The sequence below is a fragment of the Colossoma macropomum genome, unplaced genomic scaffold (assembly GCF_904425465.1).
Source record: "Colossoma macropomum unplaced genomic scaffold, Colossoma_macropomum, whole genome shotgun sequence".
Taxonomy (NCBI): domain Eukaryota; kingdom Metazoa; phylum Chordata; class Actinopteri; order Characiformes; family Serrasalmidae; genus Colossoma; species Colossoma macropomum.
Window position 1 is genome coordinate 38,799,282 of NW_023494805.1, and position 18,674 is coordinate 38,817,955.

General features: G+C 41.4%; 1 protein-coding gene across 1 annotated transcript in view; it reads left to right on the forward strand.

The window, feature by feature from the left end:
* The window catches only part of pigk (phosphatidylinositol glycan anchor biosynthesis, class K), a 62,171-nt gene that overhangs the window by 13,579 nt on the left and 29,918 nt on the right, over positions 1 to 18,674 (forward strand). Inside the window, exons 6-9 of the mRNA XM_036597385.1 lie at positions 890 to 986; positions 1,935 to 2,052; positions 3,866 to 3,976; positions 11,027 to 11,202. Coding sequence (XP_036453278.1) covers positions 890 to 986; positions 1,935 to 2,052; positions 3,866 to 3,976; positions 11,027 to 11,202 — 502 coding nt within the window. The remainder of the gene's footprint in view (positions 1 to 889; positions 987 to 1,934; positions 2,053 to 3,865; positions 3,977 to 11,026; positions 11,203 to 18,674) is intronic.

Consider the following 18,674-nt stretch of genomic DNA (forward strand, 5'->3'; position numbering starts at 1 on the left):
GCCTGAACAGCCAGATCGGAATTCATGCGACTTTTATGTCAATCCAACTCGACATTTTTCATAATTTCATGCGGCTGAGACCTCATAAACGTTTGGGCTGATGGTTCTGTACCAAAAAATTAGAAGAGACTTATCCAAAATCCTTCATGTTTGAAGAGATTTTGAAAGAAATGTCCGAACGCGGCCGTAGGAGAACGAGGCTGCAGCGTCAAAGAACAGTTAAAAGTCTAAAAGCAAGGTTTAAAGAATCCGAGAACACGAACCAAAGAAGTGACCGCGCCCTTTTTACGACAAGCTCGAACACATTCTGGGTGATGAGTCCAGCTGTCAGTCAGTGAAGCTTCATGGTGGCTTCTGTGATGCTGGTGAAGATGAAGCTGACCCTCCGGGAGTGACTGGCGTTCATTGGCAGTCGTGATTGTTTACCTCTGGATGACCCACGTAAAGCAACATAACGCCTTGTTCTTTTGCGCATGTGTGTCAGTTTAGGAGCTGATCTGCTCAGACTGATGTCTCACACAGGTCACATTTGAAAGATATATATTTAAATGATTTGGTGAAAAAATTAGATTTGGGCCACTCTTACTTGCTGTGTGAACATAGCCTATGTGTAAGGCATGCTGGGTATTGTAGTAAGAGAGCACCGATGGACAATAGCGGAAAAGGTCAGTCTGATGAGGCAGAGGGATGCGATGCTGCAGAATTGTACATAACATGATAAATACCAAGAGTGACTGTATACTAGCCTGACTTTAAGGCGAGGGTTAGAGTGAGAGGTTTTGGTTTTAGGTTTTAGGTGACCAAAACAAAGCATCTATGGTAGACTATAAAAAGAAAGCGTTACCATAATCCTTCGTATCCTGATTGTCTCTCCCGTACGTTTGCACAGGTCATGGTGGGAACGGCTTTCTGAAGTTCCAGGACTCGGAGGAGATCAGCAACGTGGAGCTTGCTGATGCTTTTGAGCAGATGTGGCAGAAGCGAAGGTACATTGATGCAGAGCGCTCCGCAGGAGGTGCATGTGCTGTTTGTTTGGCAAACAACACGATTTCATAGTTGGTTCATCTGCGTTACTGTTTGCCTCATACTCATTTTCTGACCATCACTGTTTGTGTAGTGGCAGAGGCCTTCACTGACATAATGCACTGATAAGGCTGAGCTATTACTGAGGTTTGCTCAATCAAGACGTCCTTAAAGTGTTGCTATTGAGACCAAATTGTTTGGTATCAACAAGAGCCAAACATATTGCGCACCCGGTTTGTTTCAGTGACCTCATTGCCACATCGCAACCTCTCGAGGCGAAGCACTTCTCTATTGAATCAGCCTAATCTATTAATGATGTGTTTTTAGCTGTGCTAATTGCATGTTTGGAGGCCAGTGCCGTGTAATTAGCGGAGAGGTAAATGTGATGGGCAGTAAAAGATTCCATTCTACCATTATGGCTCATAGCCCGCAGGGCCATGTCGCGCTGGCTCTGCATATCAGTCTGCGAATGCCCATCAGTGTGGTAATTGGAGGGTTGATGTACCAAATTACTGCTGCGGAATCTCCTTTTGTCCACCGCTTTGCCCATGACTTCACAATTATGTCCTTACTTCCTTTAGAACGAGTGCTTCTCTTTCCTATTTTCCTCTCCTAGATGTGGATGTTCAGGGGTTTTGCCTTGTTATTAAGGGCCAGAAACAAAGAAAAAGCAAAACAATGGCATACAAACTCCATGTTTTGTGAAAGAGTACCAGCCTCAGGTCTTTTTTTTGTTGCCGCGGCAACAGCCCGCAGAGGAGTGGGATGATTAGTTCCTGTTCTGTGGCAGGAAGTAGAGGTGGGCCCTCATGGCCTTGTGTTCTTTGTCCGTTTCTATGTTTTCCTTCTTCTTCCATTTCCGTTTTTTTACAGATCCAGACCTGTATTCAGAGCATTGTTCCTTTTCGTAGGTACAACGAGTTGCTGTTCATAATTGACACCTGCCAGGGAGCTTCCATGTACGAGAGGTTTTACTCGCCCAACATCATGGCCCTCGCTAGTAGCCAAGTTGGAGAGGACTCGCTTTCAGTAAGTCCATCAACGTTAGTAAAGCCTACACGCTTAAAAATGATGGTAGTTTACTAAAGAAAATGCTTCTATGTATACCACCATAAACACTCAGACAACCTGGAGTTTTTAAACACTGTGTCCACTCACTGTCCACTCTATTAGACACTCCTACCTTCTCAGTCCACTTTGTAGATGTAAAGTCAGAGACGATAGCTCATCTGCTGCTGCACAGTTTGTGTTGGTCATCCTCTAGTCCTTCATCAGTGGTCACAGGACGCTGCCCACAGGATGCTGTTGGCTGGATATTTTTGGTTGGTGGACTATTCTCAGTCCAGCAGTGACACTGAGGTGTTTAAAAACTCCAGCAGCACTGCTGTGTCTGATCCACTCAGACCAGCGCAACACACACTAACACACCACCACCACGTCAGTGTTACTGCAGTGCTGAGAATGATCCACCATCCAAATAGTACCTGCTCTGTGAGGGTCCATGGGGGTCCTGACCACTGAAGAACAGGGTAAAAGGGGGCTAACAAAGTATGCAGAGAAACAGATGGACTACAGTCTGTAACTGTAGAACTACAAAGTGCACCTATATGGTAAGCGGAGCTGATAAAATGGACAATGAGCGTAGAAACAAGGAGGTGGTCATAATGTTTTGCCTGACTGGTGTATATTGTTATTGTGATAAACTATGTCACAATACAATATAGTATCATTTTCTGAATATATTGTGCATATCATCATACTTGTAGAAAACTGACCAACTGTGTGTTTCATTATAAAGAGAGCTAAATTATTCCAATTTAACTGGATTTAGTGCAACATTGTATGACAAACATTGAGTAAAAATCATTATATTGACAGTTTTTGATAGTAAAGTGTATGCAGTATGAATCTCAGGTTTGATTCTACAGTATGAACTTACAGTGTCTGTGTTTACATGCAAAGATTTTTGCCAATCTGATTGAATACAATCCGATTGCAGATTCAGACTGAGGTGTTTATGCTCACTCTACTCAACAATCAGATGGAAAATCTCTGTTTACATGCTCACTACAAGTAATCAGATCCAAAATTATGCATAGAGAACCACTTAGAGTAAGTGTTACCATGACAACCAGCATCACGTGAGTCCAGTCAGAGTGAGATGAGCCGCAGTGAGCAGCGCTTGTGTTTTAATTACTTTAAAATGATGTCAGACTCAGGAAAACATCCTTCACATGTCCTTATTAAAGAAGGCCGAGAGGAAGACGTCGTGTTCTGAGACACATAAACTGGACGTCTGTCCCACCGATCAGAGCATAAACTTCGTCTCCTCTGCAGACCAGTTTCTGCTCCGCCATGCTGAACGGTACCCACCTCGTTCAGTCGGATAGAAATTGTATTTCGAATGGCCTCAGCTGGACTAGACTATTCCGATTGAGGTGTTTACGTGGATATATTCTATTCCGATTGAGCTATTAGTCGGATTATTAACGGATTATCAGGCTGCATGTAAACGTGGCTAGTATGAATCTCAGGTTTGATTCTACAATATGAATCTCTGGTTTGATTTTACAGTATTTTACAGTGTGAATCTCAGGTTCGCTTCTATGATATGAAACCTAAATTTCCCTTTTTTAGTTTGAATCTCGGGTTTGATTCTACAGTATGAATCTTAGATTCACCTTCGTTATGAATATGAATCCCACATTCACCTTTTACCTGAATCTTAGGTTTGCATTACATGTGAATCTCAGGTTTGCTTCTACAATATGAGCCTCATGTTTGCCTTTTACAGTATAAATCTCAGATTTGTTCACTTGTGGTTTCTTTCTCTGATCTGTAGCACCAGCCAGACCTTGCCATAGGGGTTCACTTGATGGACAGATACACCTTCTACCTACTGGAATTCCTGGAAGACATCCATCCTGCTAGCCAGGCTAACATGAATGATCTGGTGAGCGCATCTACACTTCACATCCACTTAAACAGAAACTCTTGTGCTTGTACTCCCGGTCCCTGTCTACTATATGAGCTCCACCTGCCTTAAAGGTCCACTATATAGGTGTAAAATTACAGACTGAATCCATCCGTTGCTGCACAGTTTATCGGAACCATCGGGATAGGGCTGGCATGAACAGCGTCTTTGAAAGTTTGTTAATATTTCCAAATCCAGATTATTACCAGCACAAAAGCCAGGGCCTATCATGGAATGGGGCTGCATTATGCCTATGGCACGAGTACCTTATACCTTATTGCTTACGCTTTTTTCAACATGACAACGTCCTGCACAGAGAGCGCAGGTGCTAGACTAACCGCAGTCCAGACCTGTCTCCCATTGACAAGGTGTAGCGCATTATGAAGTGTGAATACGACAACCAAGGCAGTGCACAATTGCACAGCTCAAGACTTGTATGATGGAAAAAACCTGTCCCATTTTTGAAATTGAGACTTGTGTATTTAAAATAATAATTTACTAAAATGTGATGATCTTGTTGGTGTGGTGGTTTCAGAGCACAATGTGTACTGTATTAACTGTGTGTGGAGGAGACTTTTCTCTGATCCAGCAGTAAAAACTTGTGGTAATTTCAGCAAAATAAACAGATGTGCTGTTTAGAAAGTATGTCAGAAAGTCTGAAAAAAGAGCTGATATTCCTGTCTGAAGCCTTTACGTGAGAGAGCCGTGTGGTTTGGACACAAGGTTGTACTCCAGTATGGATCACTGTACTGATGTGAGATGACCAACCATCTGATTGCACATTTTCACTGAGCATTTAATGATTTAAGGTGCTCCTTCACATGATTTCTGAGGCATCTCTGCTCTTTTTTCTTCAGTAGGCATGTGGAAAGTGACGTGGTTTGTTGCTCTCTGGTGACATGGATTGATGTTCAAGGTGAAGTGGTGCTTTTGGGGTTTTTTTACATACGTCAGTATCACTGCTAGGTGGTCAGAAGCTGGCCACTGATGAAGGGCTGGAGGATGGCTGATACAGACTGCATCAACTGATTAGCTGCCTCTAAATGTACAAGAGCAGGGGAGGGGTTTCCAATAAAGTGGCCAGCGAGTGCTTCTTTGGTTCAAAAAAAAAAATTTTTTCAGTTTTCCTCGAAAACTGCTATGGAGTGAGAGATAATCTTGTGTTTGTGTGCGATCTAAGGTTGAGTGCTTGCTTCTCCGAGGCCTCCAGCTGTGACAGATGAAAAAGCCCGGGCGGTGGATACTGCGGTCCCTCCGGCCGCGCTGCATTAAAAGGAATGGCTAATCCGCCCTTGGGTCAAGATGCTTTGAAACAGACAGGAGGTAGACCTTTTCTCTGAAGGCCTCGTCAGCCAGCCATTCGTTATCCACACATCTGACTTGGTCGGGTGTCCCACCCCCTCCTCCCAAACCGATTTTGATCTGGCCTTTATTTATTTATTTATTTATTTATTTATTTTTTACTGTCCTCCTCCACACTCTCAGACCGACCCAGATCAAACAGGTTCAACAATTGGGCTTTTATTCTGCACTGATGCTTTTTGCCGCCTGCGTCATCTTTTTCAGCCCGTTCTTTAGGATTACCGTCGATATTATGGATTTCCTCTGGGACGAGAGACTTTTTAATCCTGAAAGAAAGAGCCTCTCAGATGAAATTACAATGATGTCTCGTTTTTTTTTCACCTCCCATCTCTTGTTTCTCCCTCCCTCCTTCCCTCCGTCACTCGACTGGCAGCACTGACACCGAGAGAAAAGCATTGTGAGTCGCAGACGCCGTCGCAGTGCTGCCGATTAATTTAGCCCCATTTGAAACAGTTCAACAGGCATCAAGTATGCACTTAAGGAAATTTCACCTTGCCTCCAATTTGTTGCTTGCCGAACCGTTTGAAATGACTCGATTGAGTGCTCAGGAGCTGACATCTAGAAATATGACTTACTGCCAAATGCAGAGAACAGGCGTTCAGACTTTTTTTTTATGTTAATCGACATTGTTTTACAAGGTCAAAAGCCTGGCACTTAATTTGAGGAATAGACTCATTTAATTCAGTCAACTGCCGCAGTTGAACAGAAGATGTTTACAGTAGTGCCCATAATATCGCTCAAAATGTGCCAATAATTATCGACTTTTTTGGTCGCAGCATCACAGTGATTCAAACCTACAGTCTCCTGATGATTGGACAAAAACCTCACAGCAATACAGGCTTAACAGACAGGACATCCTTTATAATAACCATGTAGTTACATGTAAACAATGCATGCAACTGCTTTGTAACTACTGAGGATGTCTTCACTGTTTCAGATGGATCACGGTGTAATTACACATGTATAAAAGATAATTAAAAAGATAATTACGAGTTTTAATTAAGCGGCATGTTAAAGAGATACTAAAGGTGAGTGTAGGAGCCAAATTTGGCTTCTGTGTAATCTTGTCTTTGTAAATATTTCAGTACCGTTTTGGGAACACTAGGGGGCGAGCTGAACTAGGTGACGGGTCAGGTGACGAGTCAGGTGCTTATAGTCACAAGACGCTCGGGTGGCGGGAACATACGGTTCTTACCACAATTGCTATAACAAACAAAGCCTTGACTGGATTATAATTCTGCAATTCAAGTTCATCTTCATCACTGGTGACCATATTTATCACCTAGGGTAAAAGAGTCTTTTCTGTAGATAAATCTCTCAATAAACGGGAACACCACCCAAGAGCAAGTTTGGACTTTTGTTCTTTGGATGTGCGTGAAGGAACATTCTACGCCCCCGAGCAGGTGACTAAGAAATAGGTTCTCCGATGGTCACTACAGTGAGCACTGAGCTTGACTGCCTAATAAAAGGTGAACTGAGTTCCGCAGTTTTTTTTTTTCATTTTACTGAAGGTGTTTGCAGAAGGTCATTATCTGCAGATCTGAGATCAGGCATCAAAACATAAACAGACAGACACTGATGTACGCAGGTGCTTTAAGGTCATTTAGAGCCTTAAAGACTAGTAGCAGAAGTCAGTGTGGTTTTAAAACGGGAGTGTCTTTGTTCAGATCTGCGCTGCATTTTGTACGAGTTGTAGAGGATGTGTTGTTTTCTTAGGGAGTCCAGTAAGAAGATCATTACAGTGATCAACTCTGCTTGTAACAAATGCATGAACAAGTTTCTCTGCGTCTCTCTGAGGTAAAAAAGACCAAACTTTAGCAACATCTTTCATATGACGAAACCTTATTTTGGTTATCACGTTATTGATTCACTAGTACACTTTTATTGTATTACAAGACATATCATAGCGAGAATACATAGCATTAGTCACAATAGTGGTATTTTTGTCTTAATCATGCAGCTCTACTAGTGCCAAATGACATTTTTGCTGTGAAAAAATGAGGGAGAATCAAACAGAAAGACAGTCACAGAAAACACAGGTGTTCTACCCCACTGATCAGTCACGAGTGATGAACCTTTTCTCGTTAGCGTAGCGGGAGCTCGCAAATGTAAAAGGAAACGCACAGAATTGCTCACAAAACTGACAAACCAGTTTGATTAAATGCAGCTGTCAAGTGTTTGATATGACAAGAAGCTAATTTGAAACAAAGCTTCATTTTGGATGTGTTATCTTCAGTTTTGGAAACTGCTAAAACTTGCTTTGGAAATTGACCCATTATGCATTTTATCCAAAGCGCAGCACAAGTTGCAACAGTTCACCATTGACAAAACAAACTGTGTTTGGCTAGAACGATGACTCGCAATTAGGGATGGAGAATTTCACCATCTGTTCGAACAGCTGCATTTTTAAATGCATAGTGTTGGTTTCCCAATGAAAAAAGTATTTTATGCAGAACAGATGAATTTGGCCTTTGTTTATTGCTAGCATAAGAGGCGATCCGTACCTAAAGGGTTGGTATTTTAGTCTTTTTTATTAGATTATTTATTTTAGTGGGTCACTACCGTATGACCTACAGAACAATAACTCTGAGGCTTACAACTAAAAGACAAGGGCCAGCTGGCAGGCTTAAAGTTTTATTACACTCTTCTGTGAGAACTTCCTAAGAATAGCTCAGCCATTTTGCACTGGAGTCCCTGTAATTACTGAAAAATAAGCCTGAGATTTTAAGGGGTCAAAACACACAGCTTTTTGTCTGAGCTACGTCTGTATACAGCTGTGCTATGATGTTGCTGTTTTGCTTAACGTGAGATGCAGCTCACCATTTCCTGTGGTTCACAAGTCCAGGCAAAAACGTATTAGCTACATGTGTGCCATCTTCGAATACCTGAAATCTAAATTTTTAGATTCTTTTTACATTGTTAGTTCATCTCTTTGCTCCTATTAAGCACAATTAACCATCATTTTAAAAATTCTGTAATATTCTATTGTAATACAATGACTTTTGCAGGCTCTAAAAACACCTCTGGGGTTTTGATTACATCACTGTGCACTAGCCCACGACGCAAATTAATATTAATTAATATAATAATATTATGTTTTATTTTCCCCTCCCACCACCCCCACCGGTCATGGAGAGAAAGTGCTCAGCTAGCTCAGAGACCCTCCCTGATACCGTGTTTCACTCACAAATACATCACAATAAGCAAAGAAAATCGGTTATGGTTGTGCGTTCAACTATAAGTCGTTTATTTACTTAAGTAAAACTTTGTATTTGTCCTTTTCAGAGTACTTGCAACTTATTATACTGAGCATTTTTAAAGTACTTTTTACTCCTTACTTTATACATCTTAGTCATTAGCATTTAGTTATTATCAGATAGTTTATTTTCAAATTCCTTTTGATTAATTTGATTATGTTACATCTGTACTGCTTTGTGATTTATGAGGTTTTTCATTTATTTTAGATGAGGGCACCAAAACGTGAAAAACAGCCCCTAGCAAACTTCAGTTCCTGCTAATAGATGCTGGATGTACTAAAAAATTCCAGGCGGTTCTAAAAGTTATTCAGCACTTCAGTACTTGAGTATGCTTTTTTTGCCTGCTCTACCCACCTCTGCTATAGATTAAACAAATAAATACTATATTGACCACAGAATAGTAAATGAATGTGTTTTGATGTCCAAATAGTTTAATATCCACACCTATCTCTACTCACAATCACGGTCGTTCTTTTTATGTGCCTCATTAGACGCATTTGACATGGTTTAAAATGTTTTCATTCTCATCATTGTCAAAAACACAAATAGTGGCTCCCAGTTGGCGCAACCGTCTGAGTGTTGGCCCTGTTGTTGAGGGTCCAGTTTCTGGTGATGCCACAGACATTCATAACCAGAAGTCCAAGAGAGCATAATTGTCCTCTCTCTCTGACATAACAGATTAGGCAGTTAGCGTTCACCTCCAAATGTGTTGAGCTGTGTTGCCTTGGAGGAAGCATGTGTTGGCCTCCAACTTCCTAGCTAAGTAACTGGGTACCCAATTTGACACTAAATTGGGTTAAATAAAAATATGATTTTTAAAATAACTAAATTACGTACTACGTCACTCTTTGCTTCCTCCACACCAAAATTCTGCGACCTAAATTCTGTAAACAAACAGTCGTATGTCAGAGTTGTTTTGTCGATTTTTCTTAGTGAAAACTTAACAGAATATATAGAAATAAATAAAATGTTTGTTTTTTTGGTGAGGAGGATTTTTTTTTCCCCCAATTTTTTTCCTGATTTAAATGTGTCCACTTCCACCTACTAATTAGGACTCCCCCAATCACATGATACCACCAGCACTAGGAGGGAAGACTGTGAAAGTCACAGGCTTCCTCCAAGACCTGTGAATCTTTTCAAACTGGCACTAACACAACGTCAGTGCACAACTAAAAACGCTCGGAGGAAAGCGCCAACTGCCAGTTCTGTTAAGTCAGCTACATCGCACCTGCGCTGACTAGCATCGCACTGAGTGATGGGGGGAGAAGGGGGGCCATCCTACCCAAAGAGAGCAAGGCCAACTGTGCTCTCTTGGACTTCCAGTCATGAATGACTGTAGTATCACTGAGGATCAAACTCACGATCTCCTGATGACGGGGTCAACGCTTACACGGTTGCACCACTCGGGAGCTTAAATCTTTTACATACAACCGTAGGTTCTGTCTTTCTGTACTCAAATATATTATAGTTTCACATTAAAACATACAGCACTGTGCAAAAGTCGTAGGCACCTTTTATTTTACCATATGTCCTGAAAATAATGATGTTTTTGCTTGGAAAAACCAGATTATCACTAGAACTAATGCAAATAAACTTACAGTAAAAAGGAACAAGAATTTCTTATTTGCAAAGAAGTAGCTGTGAGCTCATTAGAAGGACAAAGTTTGGTTCCAGATTTTTCCAGGATGCTTCCAACCATCACATGGATTTCCATCACCAGCACATTTAATTCAGTATAATGAAGCACTGATTAACCAAATCTTTGTTTGGAAAGGGTTAAAAACACATTGACATACATAAAATCACTATTTATTACATAAATATTATTTGTATTTATTCTAATAATGTTTTTTTTGAGTAAACAAACCAAACTGCCCAGATAAATAGCTTTTTACTACTGTGCAGACTGACCATTCAGTTGTGGCTAAAAAGCTATTACTGAGTGGTTGGTTTCAGACACATAGCTATAAGTGAACGCTCTAGTGAATACTAATCAGACTGTAATTTTGAGCCATTGTAGCAGCTCTTTTTATGTTGACATTTACGGAGATGAAGTCTAAACTCTGGGCAATTGCTGCTGTGCTGTTCAGTGTATTTGTTTCAGCCACCTGTTATTAACAGTAATCTCGAAGGCCTTCTTCACGCATCCTGATATCTCCATATAAACTCCCTCAATTTCGCTCATAATTTAAATATGCAAACTGGTATTTGTTCCCGATAGGCAAATGCTATTACAATGCTAATGACTTATGAGTTTGAGGCATTTCCCTGATTTAGAAAGCTCTGCAGGCTGACTAAGAGACTAAGAAGCACAAAAGAATTCATGAATAAATGGCACGTAACTGCCTAGAGGGGTGGGGATGGTCTGCTCTGCGAATTAACATCCATTGAATGTTCTTGTGTGTTGCAGTTCAAGGTGTGCCCGAAAAGCCAGTGTGTGTCCACCCCGGGTCACCGCACTGACCTGTTCCTGCGAGACCCCGGAAGCGTGCTCATCACCGATTTCTTCGGAAGCGTCCGCAAAGTGGAGATCACCCGAGAAGCCGTCAATTTAACCTCCGCCGCAGAGCAGCCAGTGGAAGTGACGTAAGTGTAGTGGCTCTCTGAGAGCAGCACGCGTTTTGAACTCTGATGATGTGGTGCTTGAAGGAGTAGCTTGGCAAAGAAGCTAATTCACACAATATTCCCCTCACTGCAAAAGTAGTCAATCCACAGAGGCAAGATTGCTTCTTTGGTTGTGCAATGAATTTAATACACTTTCATATGCAGTATTGAAGTCCGATACGTATCCGATATGTGGCAATGCGACTCTGAACAGCCAGATTGGAATTCATGCGACTTTTACATCAGTCCAGATCCATATTTGTTATAATTTTGCGCTGCTGAGACCTCATAAACATTTGGGGTGATGTTTCTGTAAAAATTAGAAGAGGCTTATCCAAACCCCTCCATGTTTGAAGAAGTTTCGAAAGAAATGGCCGAATGGAGCCGCAAGACGCCAAGGCTGCAGCGTCCTGTGATGCTGGCGAAGATGAAGCTGAACCCTCTGGGAGCGACTGGTGTTTGTTGGCAGTCGTGATTGTTTCCCTCTGGACGAGCCGCGTGAAGCAGCGTGACGCGTTGTTCTTTTGCGCGTACGGGTCGGTTTAGGAGCTGATCTGTTCAGACTGATGTTGCATACAGATCACATTTAAAGATATTGTGAACATCCATCCATCCGTCCATCATCTAAACCGCTTATCCTTCTGGGTCGCAGTGGGGTGCTGGAGCCTATCCCAGCTGTCATTGGGCAGAAGGCAGGATACACCCTGGACGAGTCGCCAGTCCATCGCAGGGCAGACAGACAGACACACACATTCACACACTCACTCACTCACTCACTCACACCTAGGGGCAATTTAGCACATCCAGTTGGCCTGACTGCATGTTTTTGGACAGTGGGAGGAAACCGGAGTACCCGGAGGAAACCCACACGGACACGGGGAGAACAGGCAAACTCCACACAGAAATGACCCTGGTCACCCGGCTGGGAATCGAACCCAGGCCATTCTTGCTGTGAGGTGACAGCGCTACCCACTGCGCCACCGTGCCGCCCCGATATTGTGAACAGCCAAACAGAAAGATCAGATTTGGTGAGAAAATCGGATTTGAACCACTCTTACCTGCTGTGTGAACGTAGCCTTAGATCACATGTTGGAACATAAACAAATATTCTGTGATGTAAGTGGTGCTTTAAGGTCATTTAGAGCCTTAAAAACTAGTAGCAGAACTTTACAGACATCTATCCTGAATGATACAGACAGTATCTAAACAGGGATAACATGAGCTCTCTGTATTGTCTTTGTTCAGATCTGTGCTGCTCCATTTTGTACGAGTTCTAGAGGATGTTCTGGTTGCTTAGACAGTCCAGTCAGAAGAGCATTACAATAATCAACTGTGCTTGTAACAAAGAAATGAACAGGTTTCTCTGTGTTGCTCCAAGATAGAAAGGCAGAAGATGCTGAGTGGCATTTTTAGAATAATGCCTTACTAATGACATCTATAAAATGGACAAAGGTGCATTGCATTAGCTAAAATCAGCATTTATAGCCATGTGAAGCCTCAATTCTCTCTCTGCTTTTGTCCATTTGTATGAATAACGGTGTGTCGTACGGTGTCGGATACCACGTAAGCACATCGAGCCTCTAAATATGATTTTATTGAATAAGAAGACAGTCATGACTAGCAAAATGATAATGCCTCGCAGATCTGTCATACTTGAATGTAATTACGGATGCAATTACGGATAAAATTATGCATGACTCTTTGTTTTGTTCGTTAATTACGGGTGACTCTGCTTTGTTCCGCATAATGCACTGATTGACACATTTGCTAACTTCACTTACGGAGGACGTGCACGTGACCATTTCCTTCTAAAAGAACGCGTACAGCCGAGGCTCTGATCACCAAGCGAGCAAGTAAACATACACCTCACATCGTAAGTCACACATGCTCAGCTGGTTGGTCTAATTACCCTTTTTTTAAAATAGACTGCTGTGGAGAAAAGACTTTGGTTTGCCTTTGCTCTGCAAGCCTGGCCGGTGATCAAATAAAAGCCTTATTTGCGATATCGGCCCCTCTAATGACCTGCTAATAACCTGCCGTGCTGCTGTTGCTATGGTCACCACAGAACAGGACAAATCGGGACACGATCCAGTTTGTCCAGCGCTGAAAAGGCTCGCAGGGAGGCCACATTCCACCCAGCCCATTTCCTCCTATTAACAGAGTCCATTACTTCATTTAACAGCAGCGTTAGCTCCAGCTGTTCTACCAAACCTGTGTGTCCTGCACTGCCGCAGGATTTCTCACCTAGTTTTTCCTTTTGCCTGAATGTGTTGGTGGAAGGCTCAGTACATTCCTGGGACATAATGTGGCATCAAAGTCCTTCTCTGAGAGGATCACATTGGACTCCCATTCTAGTTATGTGGTGAATGAATGAGCCAGTGCTTTTACCCCATACTAGCACTGCTATGCTTTTAGCCTCACCAGCACTGCTAAGCTCCTTGTAGGTCAGACTGAGCCTTTGTTATGGACATCTCATGGTTTGGAAATGTCACCTAAGGACAAATTAACACTGTCCCAGAAGTTTTATGGAACAAAATGGTGAAATATTAACATCCAGCAACGTTTGAAAGAAAAAAAAAAAGGCAAAAAAAAAGATAAAACGCAGCTCAAAAATGCTAATTGAGAACTTTCTTAGCAGGCCGTAATTTCCTACTGACATCCTTCTATCCAACACTCCTAGACCGCTTCACTGTTTCTGCTGAAAGCGAGGAGAAATTGATAAAGCGAGTGCTGCATATACAAGTGACACTGTGTCCATGACTCATATAAAACAGTCCAGATTTTATGAGGCAATGCCTTAAAGAAGCTGATGTTATTGATCGTAAGTGCATCCAGGGAATGCTGGCATGGACAGTGTGGTGAGCGAATGGACAGGCAAATGAAGGACGTGCAGGCAGATGAGGTAGCTTGCTATATCAGTTGTGCTTTCAAGGTTAGCTTTCGCTTGGTTGTTAGCTTTCACTCATTAAACTGCTCATACTTGAGGAGAGGGAGATTGTGGGGGGCAAATAGTTATACTAAAGCTGTGTAGCACATCAGGCTTGTGATTGGTGAGGGTTATTGTGTTGAAATACATTGGTCATTTATTGGACATTTGTTGTTTATAGGACATGTTTTGTGCATGTGCAGTGTGCACCCACAAGACCGTGATTAGCCAAATTAGAAAGTAAACATGGATTTAGGCTTAAAATTTCAACTTGCTGGAGGTACTGAAAACCAAGTGCAGTACACTATCTCTCTCTCTCTCTCTCTCTCTCTCTCTCTCTCTCTCTATATATATATATATATATATATATATATGTGTGTATCTCGCTGTGGTCGGAAAAAAACCTTGTATCTCCATTTTTTTTTTGTCGTTTTTCAGTTTTTTACATAATTTGAAATGTAAATTTCACAATGAATGGACCAAAAGTAATGGCTCAAAATGGCTTGGAAAAAAGTCTGGTTCCACTGACTTACATTAAAAGTAAAGTAGGTTTTTTCCTTTTCCTGTAAAGTTACTGTTTTGGAGATACAAGGTTTTGTTCCGAAAAAAGCAATATATTAGCAAACCACAGTTATGTATGTTAAATACATTAAAAACGTAATCCCAACAAGTTGGTTCACCAATTTATAATGGTTCACCAGATATAAACAGTGTATAGCACCTTTTAGTACATATAGTGCAAATATCTGTGTATATATGTACTCAATGTAATATATAGAGATGCTTTAAAAAAATAATAAGAACACAGTAATGTTAAACAATGAGCTGGACTATGTCAGTTTACATATAATGGTTGAACCTCTTAATATGAATTTAATCTCAGGCATGTTTGTTAAATGTAAAAGACTGTAACACTGTGTGGACACTAGATATGTGTAGTCTGCTGTCATATACAGATGTAGCCACTGCCTTGTGGTGCTTTAAGGAGGCCACCACAAGGGGGCAGTAGCGCATCACCCTTTCTTTCCTCCTGTCTTTAGAGCCTAATGTTTACCATGGGCCTTTTTCCATAGTTAAGCTCCCATATAATGTCTTAGTTTAAGAGAAATCCCAACTAATCTGTGATCAAATACAATTACAAAAGCCTGCTTTTGCTAATATTATAATTAGAAGTTAAAACGGTTTTAAAACTGCTGACTCATGTGGCGTAACTGAAGCTGGCCAGTGTCACAGTATAGGGAATGCAATAGCTGTATCTCAGAGTATTGATGAGGGCACTGGCTTCCGTACTGGTCTGCAGATTCATTAAAAAGCCTTTTCACATAAATCCAAAGGTCTCACAAATACGGTACAAAGCATGCAACAGTATGAAATATGAATTACTCAATCGTAGCACAAAATACTAAACAAATCGACAACCTTGTTGCTTCACAGCTGTAACTCCCATTTGTAAATACGATGAGATGTTGTCAGGCCTGCAAATGTGCTGGCTGGCTTACGTAAATAGTGTTATGCCCTAATCGAATCGTCAAAGATGCTTTGCAACCAATTAGCATGTTAAATGAGGAATTAGTCGTATGGTTTTAGCCACTGCACGTAACTATTTTTTTTTAGAAAAACAAAAAAACTCCCGCCCCTCCCTCCATTCCCTGTTCCATTACCGCCCCGCTGATTAGTACCAGCGCAGCACGCTCCCTTCCCGAAGCCTCGAATTAAAATGGCCCAAATGAAGAAGCTCTCCCATTAATTGGACAAGCTGTCACTTAGAGGTGGTTGGTAATGGAGATGGCTGTTAGCATGTTTCCAGCACTAATCTTCACTTTTCCTCGGATGCGAAGTGGGACTGTTGTGAGATGAATGTTGTTTATGCTTGATCAGCAGTGTTGGGGGTTCAGATTGAATCGTTACTGTGCGCATTGCCTTTATTTGGGTGAGTGAAAAGTTTTCGGTCCGACAGTGACTGCATACAGCACTGTGAAAAAGTCTTAGTCACCTGAGAAAAAGCTGTTTATTTGGGCAGTAAGGCTAATCCCATTTCTTATTTTTTTGAGTGTCACCTTGACCCTTTGAAGGAAGTTACAAGGGGTAGCGGTTGAAATCCTCCTCTATGGAATGGAGCAATCAAATAAAAAAGAGCATTACTTCATTAACAGCTGCTAGCAGTGCTCTGTAGGCGACCCTGCCAGTCTGCAGTGATAGCAGAGGAGGGTAAAGTTCAGCTCCTCACTGCTGGGCTTTAGTTACATTTAGGGCATTATACGCCTTTCAAAGGTGGGGGGATGAGATAATTATTTATTATCGCCCACCCCTAATTCTTCAGTGAATACAAAGCTGAGGCAGCTACTCGCAGCTTCTCGTTCGAATTTTCCCGTTCCACCTTAAATGAAGCAGCAGTTTTGATGCCTGAGGCGCCAGAATGTAACTGCTGAACCATTTAAGGTGGAACGGGAAATTTAACTAGCTACCGAGACATCAACATGCTACTAGCAATTTTTTATGCTTGTTATGAATAAAAGGACCATAATTCTTTGAAACAACATTAAAATAAAGTAAAACAATGGTGATCTGATTTATTTATTTTTTTTTTTTAACAGAGAAAATTCTCACATTTGTGGGTTTCTTTGGTCTCTTGTTCAGCCAGCTTGCTGGTTTTTCTTTTTTGCTGTAGGTTTCGAGATCTACCCCATCTGTATTTCGGGGGGGGTTTGCACAGCTGACAGTTGAACTGGTTTTATTTTGTTAGTATTTCCATACAAATAAAGTAGTTTCTGTTTTCTAGGGGAAAACCTGGTTTCTGTTCTCTCCACCTGCAGTTTTTACTGCCATCCTTGAGTAGTCGACTGAAGCCCACAGCAACCTCTCATGGAGGGGTTATCAACTGATGGACTGTGGTCGGAAGTATTTCAGTGGACAAAATTAGTTTCTGAGAATAAACAGTTAATTATGTCCTGGCAATGCATATCTGTAAACGGCAAAAACCCTAGGGTGCCACGGATGAAAACAGTGTCAAGGGCATAACTTCTCCAGCTGTCAAACCATTGCGAATAATCTTTTTTTTTTTCTTTTTTTTTTTCTTTTTTGGATTTTTTCCCAATTTTCTCCCTAATTTAGTCATTTCCAATTCCACCCGCTAGTTAGGACTCCCCCGATCACACGATGTTACCAAGGCTAGGAGGGTGAAGGCTAACACAGGCTTCCTCCGAGACCTGTGAAGCGCCACCGCTTCTTTTTCAAACTGCTGCTCACGCAACGTCATTGGACAGCTGAACGCGCTCGGAGGAAAGCGCCAACCGCCAGATCTGCTACGTCAGCTAACAGACACCTGCGCTGACTAGCATCGCGTTAAGTGATGGGGGGAGAAGGGGGGGCCACCCAGAGGTCTTACCCACCCAGAGAGAGCGAGGCCAATTGTGCTCTTTTGGACTCCCAGCTACGGACGGCTGTAGCATCACCAGGGATCGCACTCGTGATGTCCTGATGATAGGGCCAACGCTTAGACAGTTGTGCCACTCGGAAGCCCAAGAATCTCTTATTCACAAAATTACTGAGTTAATTTTTCTCAGAAAATAACACAAATGTAAGAAGTTGCATTTAGAAGTGGTAAGATTTTAATATAACTAGTTTCTTATCAAAGTCAATGTAAATTAAAAAACCTTCTGGATAAAAGGACCATAATTCTTTGACAACATTAAACTAAGACAATACAATGGTTATCTGAATTTTTTAACAGAGAAAATTCTCACATTTTTGGGAATCTTTGGTCTCTTGTTCAGCCATCTTGCCGGTTTTTCTTTTTTTTCTCATGACACTCTGTTTGGAGTCTCTGAAAAACCTCCGTTTGGAGGGTCACGTAGTCCTAACACTTCGTCCCACCCGTCAGGATGCTCAGTATTATTTGTAGTTATCATTTGGCTAATTGATACTTCATTATATTTAATCAAGTGTGCTGGTGATGGAATGTAATAAATGCATGTGATCGCTGGGGGCTTCTAGAAGAAGTGTAGAATCCAGCCACTAGATATGAACAAGATCATCTACAACATCATCTACTTTTCTGAAAATAAATTTGTATTAATGTTGATGATATATGTTGTTTTTACAAGTAAGAACACCATTATTGCAAAGATAAATGGGTTTAAACAATCATTAGGTTCCTAATACTTTAGCACATTTTGTAAATATTATGTTATTGGTTACTTGGTTACTTTTTCCATCAGGTTATGTTCCACAACTTTTTGTTGGGACAAAAAAAGCGTTTTTGGATCCCTTACAGTCTGAAAAACAATTTCCCCACAGATTTATTTAATGAGTACAGTCCAGCTGTTCAAATGTTAGGCACATTAGACAAATATGTACCATCATGTTTTTTTGACGGGAGCAGAAGCTCTTCTCCTGTGGCTTTTTGCTGTTAGCAAACTGCAAATCTACTAAATGAGACGGCCTGTGTGCCGAGGTTTGGCCAGACTCATTTTTTGTTTGGTCTAATGATGGCATTCCTCACTGTCATATTTGAGAAATTCCTTTGGTT